The following is a 16,145-nucleotide window of genomic DNA, read 5'->3' on the forward strand; positions in this document are numbered from 1 at the left end:
TGTCTTTCCCCACCAGAACATAAGTTCCATGAGGGCAGGAACCTTTGTTTTATTCACTGCTGTATCTCCAGCTCTGAAAGCAATGTTTAGCATGTATTAGGAGATAAATAACTATTTGTAGATGGATGAGTAAATGAATTTATTAGTACCACAGGTGCTCTAGGGACTTGAAGAGAAAGATTCCCGGTGTTTAGTGAGATACAACAGCTGCTGCTTTCTATACTGAAATGAACTAGAAGGAGGTAAGCCTGGGTGGTCAGGGTTGGTGCATTATTAGAGAGGACCTTAAATCCTAGGCTGAGGGATCTACGTTTAATTCAGTGGAAAATAAGGAGCCATTGAAATTCTTTAAGCAGAAGCACAACAGATTGGGGTTTACTTTAATCTTGTAGCTAAGAGAATAGATTGATGGACAGAGACAGTTGATAACAGTGCATAAAAGAATAATTGATCAGATCATGGAAAGACCAGAGGCAAGAAAAGCAGTTGAATGAATAATGCAGTCATGCACAGTGGAGAACGAATGAAGGTCTTACTACAGGAACCTACAGGTTTTGACAACCAATTGTATGTGAGAAGGGAGGGTTAAATAAAGATGACTGTTCTCTTAAACCCAAGTGGCAGCATTGATGGGGAGATAGAAGAAATGGGGAAGACTGAAGGAGACTGATGATATCAATCTTGGGAAGTCGTTAGCTTGAAGAGAAATGAATTCATGCAATGTTTTCATGTGCATTTCAAGTCTCTTCAATAATAAGTGCACATTTAACCCAACTTGGGAGCTTGCTGTCTCTTAAATTCATGCTATGAAGGTGTTCTGGGAAAGATAATACAAAGAGGACCCTGCTTTTACTAGTATTTGCCAGTGGAAATCTAGTGAACTCAACTCTAGATTTGCATACTGCAGAAACATTAATTACTCTCAAATCAGTCTGGGCCTAACAACAACCCAGAGCATTGGTGAAAGAGATAATGTCTAGTATAGAGGGCTTGCTTGCTGCTAATTAGTAATATTGGGATTGGCATGTTTGGAGTGGTCATTAGGACTGAAACTGAATTATTTTAGTCATGTTTGAAAAGAAAGTCACAGAATGCATTACAAATTACTTTGGTTGTGAAATTACATTTTCTGACTTCCTATAGTGCTTTAGAACTGAAGTTTGCATGTCCTTGCTCATTCAAAAGCTTTCTGTAATGACATCAAGGAGCCTTAAATAAAGGTGTTTTAAATGCTTGGCCAGTGTTTACGGGCATCAGAGGTAATCTCATCAATTTTTTCTGGTTATTTAAGGATAGATTCAAAATCTTGAACTCACCATTGACTTTTTATCTCTTATTTTTGATTATCAGTGCCAGGTCTTTATTTAAAGTTATTACTCTACCTCAGAGGCAGCTTGTTATGTGATTTTTCACCTAAAACATGAGTTATAAAGAAAGCTCAGAAAACTTACACCAGGCTAAACTTTTAACCACTGTATAAGAAATGAGGAGGTTTATGTATCGTTAGCAACTATCTGTTCCTGGAACTGTCTGATGGGATTCATTCATTCAACGGATACTTTTTGTGAATCAGCTATGGGTCAAGTACTATTTATCTACAAACAAAAATTCCTTCCTTGTTGGAGTTTGTATTCCAGTTGTATAAAACGGACAATAAACACATAATTAAAATATATTAACTATTAGAGGAATGGTTAGCACCAAGTAGAAAAATAAAGCAGGAAGTAGAGGTAGGGAGTGATGAAGTGTTTGTGGTTGGGTTTGCAATTTTAGTTTGGGTGGTCAGAGAATGACTCACTAAGGGTTACAGTTGAACAAAGACCTTTGGAGCTGACAGATGAAAAAGCAAGCCACGGCGAGGGCTACATAAAGAGTGTTTCAGCCACAGGGAAGAACAAGGGCCCAGGGCCTGGGACAGATGTGTGCAGGTGTGTTTGAATAACAACAAGGAAGTTACTGTGTCTGGAGGGGGGTGAATGAGGGTGAGTAGCTGGAGATGAGATCAGACAGGTATTGGGGACCAGATGATACAGGGCCCTCTCTGTCCTGACAAGAGCAGAAACCACTGGGAGAGTTGAGCATGGGAGTGACTTGGCCCGACTTGCCTTTCTGAACAGCTCATCTGCCCAAGGGGCCAGCAATGAAAATGGGGTGATCAGTTGGGAGAAACTGTGGTAACCTTGGTGAAAGGTGATAGGGACCAAGGATCAGTGGAGAGATATTCTGAATATACGTTGAAGGTGGAGTGGACAGGAAGGATTGGGTATGAAAGAAAGAGAGAACTGGGGATGACTCCAGAGACTTTTTTGGCCTGAACAACTGGCAAGATAGAGAATATCTATATAGCCGATCATAAAACAGTGTGTGATGTTTCTTGATTGTTTGCAATGACACATAAAATAGTTTACTTTGGTTGGTTTTTGGTAACCTGGAGTCATTTTTTAGTTTCCAGTGGTTATGAATATCAAAGAATTTCCTTGCACTCACCTGTCACTGCTTAAAATTCTTCTTTTTTATTCTTAATTTAAAATTTTCACCTTTCCTGCATGTAAAGAATCTATTCTTTCCTGAACCTTTGATCCGTTGCTTTAGTAGATTATAGCTGCCTCCTCACTGTTTTATTTACTTGGATGACTGGCTGCAATTATAAATCTATCAAGTCATATACATTTCCTTGTGTGGGGGGAGAAAACCTTTAATGTAGCAGTATAGCAAAGAATATAATGTATTTTGTTCTACTCCAAAATTAGTAATTTGGTCTAATAAATAACTTGTTGTATGGAGAACACATTTTCTTTCAAAAATAACCATGATTTTTTGGAGCAGGGAAAAGGAGTTGGGTGATCTGGCTTCTAGTTTTGTAAGAATTTAAAGTTAAAAAAAAGGGGGGAGAAGCATCAAGTGATATTAAAAGGTCTCGTTTAGTATTAGATTGGTAACCTAGTTATCTTTTATAGGTGGATGAGGCAGCATTTAATTGAGGATCAAGGTTCTGATAATTATAAAATGGTGATTTTAGGGTTATAATGGTAATCTGTGACCTATTTCTAAAAATTTTGTGTTTTTCAAAACATTTTGAAAGTGTGTCTTTTAATATGCTCAGTTCCGAGCTCTACGTGTTAGAGGACTCTGATAATGAATTGATGATCTGAATTCCATAGCAGATACAAAAATTGACTCAAGACAGGGCTTTTTACCCGTGCTCTGAAAAGGTAGCTTACAATAACTATCTTGTCACTCACTACTTGTTCTGGGGATAAAATTGATAAATAAAATTATGATAAGGTAGGTATCATAAGGGTGGGGGGTAATTTGGATAAGAAAAAATAAACTGGATTGGCAAAAGGTACATATTTTCTATTTCATTGTATAAACTTTTAAAAAAATTTTATAGTGTAAAAAGTAGTTCTTTAAGAATAATTCAATAAATAATTTTGAAGAAACATAATTCTTCAATTAATTATAAAAATAAACCAAACTTTACACAGTCCCACTAAGAGCAGCCATTTTTGTCCTGTTTCAGCATGCTTAGATCTTAAACCTTTTTTCCACTCTGTCTCCTTTTCAAAATACTCACCCCTCTCCCTCTGTCTCTCTTCTCCTCCCCTTCTCTGACCACCCCTTCTCTCCTCTCTGCTAAAGTGCTACCCACTTCTTCACTTTCCATTTATTTTGAAACCTGCTTCAAACCTAAGACTATTCTGTAAAAAGTCACCAATAACTTTCAAATGGCTAAATGAAATATGCCCCTTTTAGGTCTTATTTCAAATAACCTCTTGGTAGCATCTGACCCTGTAGATCACCATTCCCAAGAGAGTAGGCATGAGGAGACAGTATGAACTGTCCAGTGTCCCTGCCTTTCTACATGCTGTCCCCCATCTGGAATGTTCTTCCCCCATCTCTGCCTTATTTGTCTCCGTGAAAGCCCACTTACCCTCTGAAAGATTCCCTGAATCCCAACAAACTTAATTCTTCCCTCCTCTCTGCCACCTGGCATGCACTTTATGCGTATGTCTTAGTACATGTGTTTCTTGTTTTGCATTCAGTTACTTATGGGATTGGCCACCTTGCTAGATTCTGAGATCCTTTAGGACAGGGACCATCTTTATTAATCTTTACCTCAACTCAATGTATAATAGGCACTTGATAAATGCTTATTGGATGAATGAATTTATTTTGTTATTATGCACATTTAGAGTTTAGAAATCCTTTTACTGTCAGTATTTGTGTATGTTTAATATATCTTCTCAAATTTCAAAGTGTAACTGAAACTTTGAGATCACTGTGAATCTCTAAAGACCTCCTTGATGCCAAATATGTGGTGCTAGTGAAAGGGTAGCGGGGAAGACTGAGCTGGGAGAGTATAAAATGAAAAGACAAAGGAGAACTCTTTCCTTTTAATCCCTCCCTATATCCTTCCCGCTTGCTTGCACACCCCAGCCCAGAGAGCCCCTGAATGCCTCTAGGGTAGAAGCGTAAACCAAGTGACATCTGTACTCCCATGCTTCCTGTTCACACAGTGATGAGACAAGGTGAGTACCAGGATAAGTTCATTTGAGAATACTAGAACAATAACCAAACAACCTAATATCACTTGACAGAAAAGTTTTGAAAGTTCAGCTATTTCTTTAATGAAATGAGTTTTTATAATAATATAAGGATATATTAACAAATGCAATAAATATATATATAATCTGTAATTATAAAAATTCAATAATATAAATTTGAATATTTATAAATTTTTTGAATATTTATAAATTTTCTCATTTTATTGAATTTTAGTAGGATTACTCTTTGGTGTCCAGAATATTTAGATAATATTTTACTTTTCAAATATTACCTCTTCATGTTTATGTATAGAATTCTCTCATACACATTAGAATTGGCTTAGAGAAAGTGAAATACAGCTGTAGTGAAATAGAAATATATTTTTTTAAAGATTTATTTATTTGACAGAGAGAGACACAGCAAGCGAGAGAACACAAGCACAGGGAGTGGGAGAGGGAGAAGCAGGCTTCCCCTCGGAGGAGCAGGGAGCCCGATGTGGGGCTCCATCCCAGGACCCTGGGATCATGACCTGAGCCGAAGGCGGACGCTTAACGACTGAGCCACCCAGGCTCCCCTGAAATAGAAATATTTTTGAGATGAATAGAAATATTCATACTGTCACTAGATTTTGTTCTTAATTAACAGTGCTCTCTCTCTCTCTCTTTTTTTTTTTTAGTACTGTATATGGCAATTTCTACTTTAGTGTTTGAAAGAAAGTATGTGTTATGTCTCTTGTACTCCATTAAATGTGCAGCTCTGGCAGTTACACTGGTTGGGTTTGCTGTAGTAATTAAAACACAGATGGAGCTCATTTCTTTCCCAAGTGTTTGATTGGCAGATACTCTGTGATCAACGCTTCCCTCAGCTGAACATGTCAGCACCATCTGCCTTCAGTCAGCTTGGAGAGGGTGGTCGCAGCAAAACTTCCTGATCATCACACGAGCCAGTTTAAATAGGGTATATTCCTCTTGCTGAGGCCATCAAATGATTTATATAAAATTGTATATAATATATAAGGGTTTTCGTGACAGTTGGTTTGCAACTTGATGAAATATTCATTAATATATATTTTTTAATTCGCCACTTCCTTTTTCTGATTAAAATATTTAGAATGTAACATAAAGTCACCACATCTTAAAAAGTTTCTAAACAAATTGAGCTGATGGGGCATTTTCTTTTTAGTGAGGTTTTTAGAGAAGATTTTAAATCAGGGTCCTGTGTTTTGAACCATTAGTGCAAGCATTAGTTACAAATAAAACATCTCCAGTATGCTGTCTCTAAACCCAACACTAAAATAGTTTAGAAGAATATGCTGATTTAAAAAAATTGTATATTTATAACTGTTAGAAATAGATTATGATGAATGGTACTTATTTACATATCAGGGTAAGAAATGGATAGAAATTTATGCTCATCCAATTTTGATGCAGATGAATGAATGGGGTTGATTATTATGTAGAAAAACATACATTTAAGATACTAGAAGCACTGAAACAAGGACGTATTTAAAAAGAAGAATAAGATAGTGATTTCATCTTCCTGGAAGTGTATTTTAAAATCTGTGATACTTGTGCAGACACATAGTCTAGATTTGTAAAGAATACACATGCATAATAACATGAATTCTATATATAATTAAATAATGGAGAACTGATTTGAATTTCCCCTTCCCTGTCCAAGTGGATAAATAATTATGATTGCCAAATGAAAAACATGCTGTACATTATTTGGGGAGGGAAGCAATAAATGAGACTATTGCTCACAGAAGTTAGAACAGAGAATAAAGGAATTGGGTTGAAAAACATTCTGAAGAACCTGAAATACACTCACTGCTTATGGTTCCTTTAGAAACCCACTTTGGTAAAGGGCAGAAGTGACTTTTGGGACTTGGACAAGAATGTGAAGATTAAATTCATAAAGCTAATCACTTTGCAGTTGGAGAGAAAAATATGATGAGTTTTTGAAGGGAACCAACAGAAAAGAAGGAAAATAATTATGAATGTTCAGAAATTTATCATCTTCTGTTACCAGAAACTTTTAAAGATAAAACTTTGAATTAGTTTCTCATTTTGTTTTAATACATAATCATCTCCATTCAAGCTTAGAATTTTTCAAGGCAAGGAGTAGGGGTGGGAAGGAAGAAAAGGGTTTTAATTTTAGTTACTTGAAATGCATTTTAGTTTATCTAGCAAACATTTATCCCAAGGAGCCTACCTTCTCAGAAGGAGAAGGATGGGCATAATTTTGATACAACAGAGCAGATTAGAATAAGTACCATAAACAAAGTGCTGTGGAAATTCAAAGAGGGGAACTCCCAAATTGAAAGGTGCCTCAGAGCACCTGAGCATACACTCGTTTGCCAAAGTTCTCCTTCTCTAACCTAACATTGCCATCTTTCCCAACCTGCTTTTTCTTTCTGTGTTGATATTTTCTATATGATATACATTTGTTAATGCCCATCTTATCATGATTATATGTCTAGTGTGGATCTCCAGGGAACTTTGGCAGATGTCATTTGGCTAATAGCAACCAACATTTATTGAGGACTTCCTGTGTGCCAGTTTTCTATGTACATTCTTAGTTCATTCTCACAGCAACCCTTTGAGGAAAGTACTATTATTATTACTTTATTTTGCAAATGAGGAATCCAATAACCCAGCTATTCCAGGAGAGGGACTGGGAATACTCTGGGCAGACCGGCTCCAGGTTACTGTTCCCTAGAGCTACTTAAACTCACCTAGCTCCTAGAACAAGAGGTCTTGAGTGTGAAGAGTGTGTGTCCCCTCCAACCTCACACTCTCCAGATTAAACCCAAGCAAGGGGCAGGAGAGAAGACTGAGAAGATTGTGTCACAATGAGAAATAAAACTAAAGAGAGGGAAGAGGGGCCGAGAAAGGCATTTGCAGTCGGGAGAGGCTGGGCAGGGAGCAGACTGCTCTGGACAAGCACCCAGGCTGGCATGTAGCCGCCTTGGGCGGTAACACACTGCCTCCCATGCTTGCCCACCGGCTTCCTCCTCATCCCAGTGTGGGCCCCTCCCCCCATGTTTGGTCCAGAGGCTGGCAGACAACGGGAGACCAGCTGAGGAAAAGTGCTCCTTAGTGGAAGCAAAGCTACATTTCACTGATTATTTTTTTTTCCAGTTAAAAGGGATTGCTGAACACCTGGACTCAGCGTTGAATGGGATGTGGAAAAGTGAATCTCTTACTTCAAATATGACAGAAAGTGTACTGGCCAGAGAGAATGTGAGTTCCCTTGTCATAGTCCCAGGATTTACACTAACTTCCTCTTGTTCGTTGTTTTCTTGTGGGTAATATGAGGGAGTTGGACCAACAGTTCTAGAATCTTCACTAACTCTAAGAAAAGTCTGTGATGATAAGTCTAGCTGAGCAGACATGAAGAGTGTCCATAAAAAGTTAAATACAGGGAAAACTTAAATATGGGGAAAGAAATACCAATATAGGCTGCCCATGGTGGTGTGGGGATTGGCTGGAGTAGAAGTTGCCTACTGATGTGGTGTATAAATCATTAAAATTCATTGACTTTATATATTTAAGATGTGCATTTCATTCAAACACACAGCAAAGAAGAAAGAGATAAGTGACATAATTTTTTTTTTAAAAGTACCTCAAATCAGTGTAGAGATTCTATATAACACACTCTGCAAGTATGGTCTAAAGGTTTTAGAGAGGTGCTATATCAGGAAGGTGGAGGATGAGAATGTGATAAACAGATTTAAGGTAGGCCCATAATAGACCCTGCCTTTTTGTATATGATAAAATATTATTTTGCTTCCCTTAATTATTTTCATTTCATTTATCTTAAGATTTTTTTCAAAAGACTTTTCAGACAGGAAAGTCCTTTTTTTTTTTTTATAGATTTTATTTGTTTATTTGACAGAGAGAGACACAGCGAGAGAGGGAACACAAGCAGGGGGAGTGGGAGAGGGTGAAGCAGACTCCCCTTGGAGCAGGGAGTCCAATGCGGGGCTCGATCCCAGGACCCCGGGACCATGACCTGAGCCAAAGGCAGATGCTTAACGACTGAGCCACCCAGGCGCCCCCCATTTTTATTTCTTAAGATAGTTTTGAAACTATTGGATTTTTTTCTTTTTCTATGTCTTTTTTAAGTTGCATCACGTTTTTCTTTATTCTTTCTTTAAAAATTTCCCTCCTTAGGTTTTGTTTTTGTTTTTAACCTGGCAGTTACTGTGTGAGGCTTATAGTTCCTGGCACATAGTTAACACCCCATAAATATTAGTTACACAGAACTGTTGAGTTTATATTACTATATATTTGTGCTTTAGTATCCTGTGTGATTTTGTGTTTAACCAATTAAACCTTCACCTACATTTTTCACCCTTTTTCTATAGAGATGTTGGGATAGTATACTTTGGACTATTCCTTTTAAAATTTTCCTTTGTTTTTATTTAAAATTTTTATCAAAAATTTTTTTTAATCTTTGGTTAAGATCTTAAACTATTATTTCACTGTCTCCTTTCACCTAACTTACCCTTACATGTAAATAGCAAATTGAGTGACGTTGATTGCAATTTTTGTTGTTGCTATGTCCAGTCTAAAAGTTAAAAACGTGGCTGGTGGTACATGATCTGCTGTTAGATGACACGGATTAAAAGATAGCATGATTAAAAATGCCTTGTACTGAAATGTCTTGCATTTAAGCAATATGGGAAGATTGAAGGAGAAGGAATGCATGAAAGAAGTTGGAATAATGCTTAGCTTAGAAGATGAAGTATTAAGCATGGAAAGAAACATAAGACAAGGGGAGGCAGCAGTTCCTGCGTTGCTCCTGAGGCTCCTTCCCTCTACACTATCCCAATACCATTATCCCAGTTAGCCTACCTAGATTTCTGCTGGTTGGAATTCTTTCTGATTTACTGTTGGCTATTTTTGGTCTTTTTTTTTTTTTTTCTCCTTGATCCCCTAAGCACTTAAAGTCCATGCCAGTGTTGTTTCCAAAACCCAAAAGGCAAAACTGACCCTAGAAAGTGCTCTGGCTCCCAGGAGAGTCTAACTGCACACTACCCAAGAGGTTTAATTTGAGCTCATTTCAGTATCTAAAGATGTCCAGTCTAAGAGTTTTGATAGAGCAAGAATAGGTTGTGGGCAGTGGTAGTGTCTGAAGTCATAGGGGATGAGAGGGGTAGTATTAGAAAACTTTATGAAGAAAATAAATATGGGGCGCCTGGGGGGCTCGGTTGGTTGGGCGACCGCCTTCGGCTCGGGTCGTGATCCTGGAGTCCCGGGATCGAGTCCCGCGTCGGGCTCCCTGCTCGGCGGGGAGTCTGCTTCTCCCTCGGACCCTCCCCGCTTCTCATGCTCTCTCTCTCTCATTCTCTCTCTCAAATAAATAAAAAAATAAAAAATAAATAAAAAATAAAAAGACTATCTTTCTAAAAAAAAAAGAAAATAAATATGTTTCTAAGGGACTCTGTAAAAATTTCAAACGCTCCACTCTTTGTAATGTAGTTCAGTGGGAGGCCAGATTAGATTCTAAGCCCCAAGGTGAATGAATCCCTGAGTGGACATTAACACCAGGGTCTCTCTGCAGGGAAGAGAAGCCCAGAATCACTTACAATTTTTTAGGCTCATCGATTTAAATCTAAATGCCAAAGCCAGGTTACAAAAGCTGGTGTATTATAAATATTCACATTTAGTTTGTTTAAACTTAACAGAGTCACAAAATACAGTGATTATATGTATAATATAATTTGAAGATAATGTTAGAAGTTTGAACTTAAGGTTGTTCAGTTAGCCAAATTGATGTTTTCCCACTGCCATCCTTGTGAACTTTCTGACTAATAAATATTTAAACTTTTCCAAAGGGATGTGATAGAGAATGTTTCCACAGAATTGTACAATATTGAGAACAACGATAACAAAAAATTCTCAAAAGTTATCTCTTTGAAACAGAAAATTTTGGTGGAGAAGAGAAGAATGAATGAAGAGTGTAGAATTACAGAGAAGATAGAGAAAATATAAAGAAAAAGCATTAGCTACTTTAGAATTAGATCTCTCACATTTATCTTATCAAAGCAAAAAATTTTAGGAATATGGGAAATTGTTACAGATCAGAATAAAATCACAGTGTTTATTTAATAGCAACATTGTGTTGAAACAGTCATAAATTGCTACAAAATCTTACCTTTCTTTAGGGAAGCGAGTTACAGGAAAAAAATGAAAAAATATTTTTAAAAATGTAAATAGTGGGGCTCATGGGTGGCTCGGTCGGTTGACTGTCTGATTCTTGATTTTGACTCAGGTCATGATGTCAGGGTTGTGAAATTGAGCCCTGCCATCAGGCTCTGTGCTGGGTGTGGAGCCTGCTTAAGATTCTCTCTCTCGCTCTCTTAAAAAAAAAAAAAAAAAAAAAAAAGTAAGTAGAAATTAATGGTATATTATTCCCCTAATTTTAAAATCAAAGCCTAAAATATTTTTTTCTCCTTAAAATATTTCATTTTAAGTATGGAACTATCATGTAGAACTTAAATGTGGGAAATAATTAGACAGGGAAGACTTCAACAACTGGTTGAGTCATTCTTTCTTGCATCTGTGACTTGATTCCTGGAAGGAGCATTGAAACAGATGTCAAACTACAATCAGGGTGAACAATTAAAACCAAGTAGTCTAGAGCGTACTTGACTAGGAATTTAAGAGTTATGGATCCTTTCTTTTCCTTTGGGCATTTTTTTTTCTAAGAGTGCCCATGAAGAAAGAAACTGAAATGAACCAGAATCAAGCTTTAAAATCCAGTGGTCCTGAGTTTTAGTTTACCATAAATCTTTACATTCCATGCTTATAGGTTAACTTTTAATAGACCTATTCTCATGTATACTTTATAACAGACTCTGAACATGGGATAATCCAGTCACAGTAAGGGAAGTAACTATATATCCAACAGACTCTGACCGTGAAAAAGATAACAGTTCTTCCCCTTTCTCTATTTAGGAGAAAAATACTTAAACTTTCATTACTTAATCTTTTCTTTGTGTGTTCCTGGTTTATTAGGCATTAATTTATCTTATTGTAGTTGGGAGCATTGGAAATGGAAAAATTTAAGATGACATTTGGTTTATTAAAACCTCACAAAACTAGCAGATGGCTTAGGAAAGCAGCATTAAAGATGCTACTTGATCCTTAATTCAAGACCATACTTGATGCTGCATCTGGAAGAAGAGCTATGCCAAGAAAAATGCTGTTGAGTTAAAGACCTATGTTATTCATAAATATTTAGGAAAATAAGAAACAAGTGTTCATGAGCATAGCTTGTGAAACCAAATAGATTGCCATGGGAGAAGCATTCTGCAAACATTTCCAAATATATAGTATTTATCCTTATAACATTTTAATAAACCTATGAAGAATAGAATTTTATAATGAATCCAGGCTAAACTTTACAGCTGTAGTCCTTTATCTTATTCATTCTCTGTACAAATGGAAGTTGTCACTAGGATGAATAGTCACTGTGTATTTAAACTCCCTCACACCAAATAGAGAATCCTCCAAGTTTTAGTATTTAAATATTCTCGCAACGCTTACAATATTAAAAAGCTGAGTGTAATTAATTGGTACCATATATAACTGTTGATAGCTGGCATCTGGTTACTTTTCCTGTTATTAAGTTTACTGTTTTGCTGTGACTATTGCATTGGTGAATTTGTTCTGCTCCCTGCTTAATACATGCTAAATGTTTTGTTTCTTTTAGGCAAGGAAAGGGAAGCTTCAGAACTGTTAAATACAGGTGACAGTGTTTCCTAATTAGTTTTATGGGAGTAGAACTAAATTACTTAAAAATTTATGAGCTCTTTTGACCTCTATTCTTTTATTAAGAAATGCAAACTTTATAGAATAAGGGCTTTTTGTAAACGAACACTTTTGTGTTCTATTCCATGTAGTTAGCATATTTTTGCTGATCTATAAACCTGTGTCTAGATGGCAAGTTAGACTTTGGGAGACCCTGTCAGATGCTGAAGTGGTCAGGAATAGGAAATTATCCACTACTGATACAGGTACCTATTTGACAAAAGACCTCTGTGGGCTTCCTAAGACCCAAGAAACTCAACAGCTGGAAAGGAAATGCCTTTTCTACTTGAGCAATGATGCTCTTTGTGAGCCCTCCAGCTCCTGACTTGTACCATGTCAGACTCTTGGGCAAGTTAATAGAAAATGTAAGAATCTAATTTAAGCCATCCTCAAATATATGAATTGAATGGCTAATAATTTTATTTTAAACATCAAACATTTCCTTAAAGGACTTCTGGGAAGAAACCTTGGATAATGGATCTCCGTAGACACAAGTGGTTTTTAGGTTCCATAATACTGTTATCTTTTGTTCAACATTGCAAAATTTAGATCTAAGTCTTGGGTAAGAAATTAAATATTAACTAAATCAAATATATTCTTAATAGTTTAAGAGAACAGAATCTGAAGAGAATCAATGACATGTTTAATAGGAACCTGGCCATTTACTGTTTGCCTTTGTAGAAGATCAAATATCTAATGCCAGATTTTAGCAGTAGCATGATATTTTGGAAAGACCATCTAATGTGGTGCCAGGAGACCATTTACTATAGCCCAAAATTCAAGCTCCAAGAGTACAGGCTGTGTGAACTTGGCCAAGTCATGGAACCTCTTTGAATCTCAATTTCACCACAGGTAATAAGGGTAAATATGAGAATCATACTACCTTCTAGGGTTAGAGTATTATGAGATGTAAATGAGATCATGAAAATGATTTATGCATAGTAAAGCCTGGGTTTGAATTCTGACTTTAGCACTTTCTGGCAATGCAGTTTTGGATAAATTACTTAACCCAATAAAGCCATGTATTGGGGCGGACCCGGAGCGCGCGCGCCCGAGGCCCTCCGTCCCCGCGGCCGGCCGCGGCTGCGCGGGGAGGTACCTGCCGGGCCTCGCCCCAGGCATCGCCTGGGCCACCGGCGCCCTCCACCTGTGCCGCGGCCGAATGGCCGCCCTCACTTTGTCCAGGAGAGAGCTGAGCCTCTCTGCTGGGAGCCTGCAGCTGGAGCGCAGGAGAGATCTGGAGCACAAAAGGAGAGATTTCACCTCTTGCGGGAACAAGAAACTCTACTTTGACACCCATGCCTTAGTGTGTTTACTGGAAGAAAATGGGTTCTCCACCCGGCAAGCAGAAATCACTGTCTCTGCATTGGTCAAGATCACGGACGCCAACATGGATATTATCTACAAGGATATGGTCACCAAGATGCAGCAGGAGATCACCGTACAGCAAATAATGTCTCAGATTGCCAATGTGAAAAAAGATATGATTATTTTGGAGAAAAGCGAATTTTCAGTCCTCAGAGCAGAAAATGAGAAGATAAACGTGGAGCTACATCGGTTAAAACAACAAATAATGGATGAAGTGGTCAAAGTCCGAACAGATACCAAGTTAGACTTCAATCTAGAAAAGAGCAGAGTGAAGGAATTGTACTCGTTGAATGAAAGGAAACTGCTGGAAATGAGGACAGAAATGGTGGCATTGCATGCCCAGCAAGATCGTGCTGTCACCCAGACAGACAGGAAGATAGACACTGAGGTCGCTGGCCTCAGAACCATGCTGGAGTCACACAAGCTCGGTAACATTAAATATTTAGCAGGATCTGTATTTACGTGCCCAACAGTAGCTCAGGGATTTTATTGCCTGTGGATATAATAAAGTGTCTATTTAAAGAGAGAGAAAAAAAGCCATGTATTGGGTTAAGTCATCTGGAGATTTAAAATAATGTAATAAAATTATATTTTCTTTAAAGTTATTTAAGCCTCTTCTAATAGGTCCTTATTTTTACTTGAAGATTTGTTACTGCCCACACTTTCTTGTAAATTGGAAAAACTTTTAGCTAAGTATTTATGTAGAATAAGAAGCTTTCTTCCTAAAGAGATATGTCCCCTCTGTATGTAATTTTTTAGCTTTCTGATACAAGGGACTGGACGAGGAATGGAGGTCCAGGATTCTTTCATTGTTTATAGTGTGCCATAATTAATTACAATTTAAATCATTTTGTGGGTGTATTTGGCATAAAATAAGGGAAGCTTGTTTGACTCTATAGATAGAGGGTCAGTGTTTTAAAAATTTTGCAATTAGAAAACATTTGAAGCCACTGTGAGTTGCTGGTGCCCTCAGTAAAGAACGTATTTGAGACATACCAGCGATTGCCTACCTCTTAAAATCCATTTAGAGAGTCAACCTCAAGCCTTTCCTTAGGTAATGGGATTAGCACTCTGTTGGGACTGCAATCCTTAAAGATACAAATTTGCTTCTAAATGTTCTAGCTAGTAATCCTGTGTTCTTTAACAGGTCTTACAATGCAGCTGACACTCTTGGAATGGAAAATGCAGAGCCTAGACCTCTTTCTGTCTATTGGATTAGGAAATTCAGAGGCTTTAACAGAAAGTACTCTGTTCTGAGAAAGTTAACATTAGTTGTTCCTCATCTTTGTTCTTCAATGATAGTATCGTTGAAGGAATATGATGAATAAACTGAATTTAGGACACAGTGATACATAGATGCTTTTATAAGCCATTCAACCATACATGAAAAAGTTTCCTTTTAATGTCCTTAATTTTTACTACTTCAAAAGAAAAGTATATTAAGAAATATTTTCAGTTTAAGCATATCGCTTGGTACTTAAGAACTTTCTGAGCCAGTTAGTTTTAGTGTAAAAGGAATAAAGGTCAGGAAGTGTTCGATCCTTCCCTTTCCTATCTATCCTCTTTCAACAAAGCCATCTGTTACTTCCCCGGAAGGACAATACGGGTATATTGAGACGTTATGATCCTTGGAAAATGAAACAAGATAAAATCTTAGTAGACTTGTTTTGTAACACATTCCTGATCATATTCTAATGTTTTTCTTTTCCTTTATTGTTAATTATATCCTAACATGAATAATGACTGAACATTGTAGACAAATATTATTACTTTTAGAAAATGCCTATAAATTGAAATATCCCAAGTCTGTTTTGTGAAGCAAACTTTCTTTAATAGATAGGATTCCAATGGACTATAAAATATAAACTACAGTATCTTTTGAAGGTCACTGTGAGTTTAATATAAACACTACCCTTGTACTACATTGAATAATTTAAATATTAGAAAGCAAGTATTATAAAGCAAAACTTTACTTGATGTTTGTTGTAATTTTTTTCCTTTGAAGTTATGCTCAGCTTTTTCTAAATTGTTCTATTCATTTCCCTTTCCTCTTCGATGTACTGCATTGATTATACCTTCACCTTGTCTTGATGGCATCTGATCATAAGCTTGAATATCTCTTGTGTCTGTGCTGTGGAAACTCCGGGGTACGCCCTATGGAATACTGACTTGGACATCAGAGTCCTGATTTACTTCTGAGCCTCAGTTTTCTCATCTGTGAGATGGGGCTGGTAATATACATCCAGGGCAGTGGTGAGGGTTACATGAGATTGAATTGTATCTATCAGTGTGTGACATATAGAAGGTGTTTTGTAGTTCACTAAGGTTGGTTCCCTAGGTCATTGCAGGCAGAAGTGGAAATGCAGATGGTTGGGTTTGGGTTTGGGTTTGGACAGCTCTATGAAT

The 16,145-nt window shown here is 37.2% G+C and overlaps 2 protein-coding genes across 3 annotated transcripts in view; both read left to right on the forward strand.

The window, feature by feature from the left end:
• The window catches only part of PAM (peptidylglycine alpha-amidating monooxygenase), a 277,506-nt gene that overhangs the window by 67,319 nt on the left and 194,042 nt on the right, over nt 1-16,145 (forward strand). Inside the window, exon 2 of one of the 2 annotated variants that reach the window (XM_088023415.1) lies at nt 7,692-7,793. The exons of the other annotated variant lie outside the window; for it this stretch is intronic. The gene's annotated coding sequence lies outside the window, so the exon portion shown is untranslated. The remainder of the gene's footprint in view (nt 1-7,691; nt 7,794-16,145) is intronic. 2 annotated transcript variants of the gene reach the window in all.
• LOC114208612 (mitochondrial calcium uniporter regulator 1-like) lies at nt 506-14,244 on the forward strand. Its single transcript, XM_028102668.1, has 4 exons — nt 506-571; nt 1,774-1,928; nt 12,501-12,577; nt 13,343-14,244. The coding sequence occupies exons 1-4, from the start codon at nt 506-508 to the stop codon at nt 14,242-14,244; spliced, it is 1,200 nt and encodes a 399-aa protein (XP_027958469.1).

Source organism: Eumetopias jubatus, unplaced genomic scaffold (genome assembly GCF_037043125.1).
Source record: "Eumetopias jubatus isolate StellerSeaLion01/CBP00866 unplaced genomic scaffold, mEumJub1_p1.0 scaffold_5, whole genome shotgun sequence".
Lineage (NCBI taxonomy): Eukaryota > Metazoa > Chordata > Mammalia > Carnivora > Otariidae > Eumetopias > Eumetopias jubatus.

What these genes read in the sequence shown, in the direction of transcription:
- LOC114208612 (XM_028102668.1), top strand. Translation starts at nt 506, where the DNA reads ATGCACAGTGGAGAACGAATGAAGGTCTTACTACAGGAACCTACAGGT. An exon ending in CCTGGGACAGATGTGTGCAG is followed by an intron (nt 1,929 to 12,500) that starts GTGTGTTTGAAT and finishes ACCTGTGTCTAG; the next exon opens with ATGGCAAGTTAGACTTTGGG. An exon ending in ATTATCCACTACTGATACAG is followed by an intron (nt 12,578 to 13,342) that starts GTACCTATTTGA and finishes TTCTGACTTTAG; the next exon opens with CACTTTCTGGCAATGCAGTT.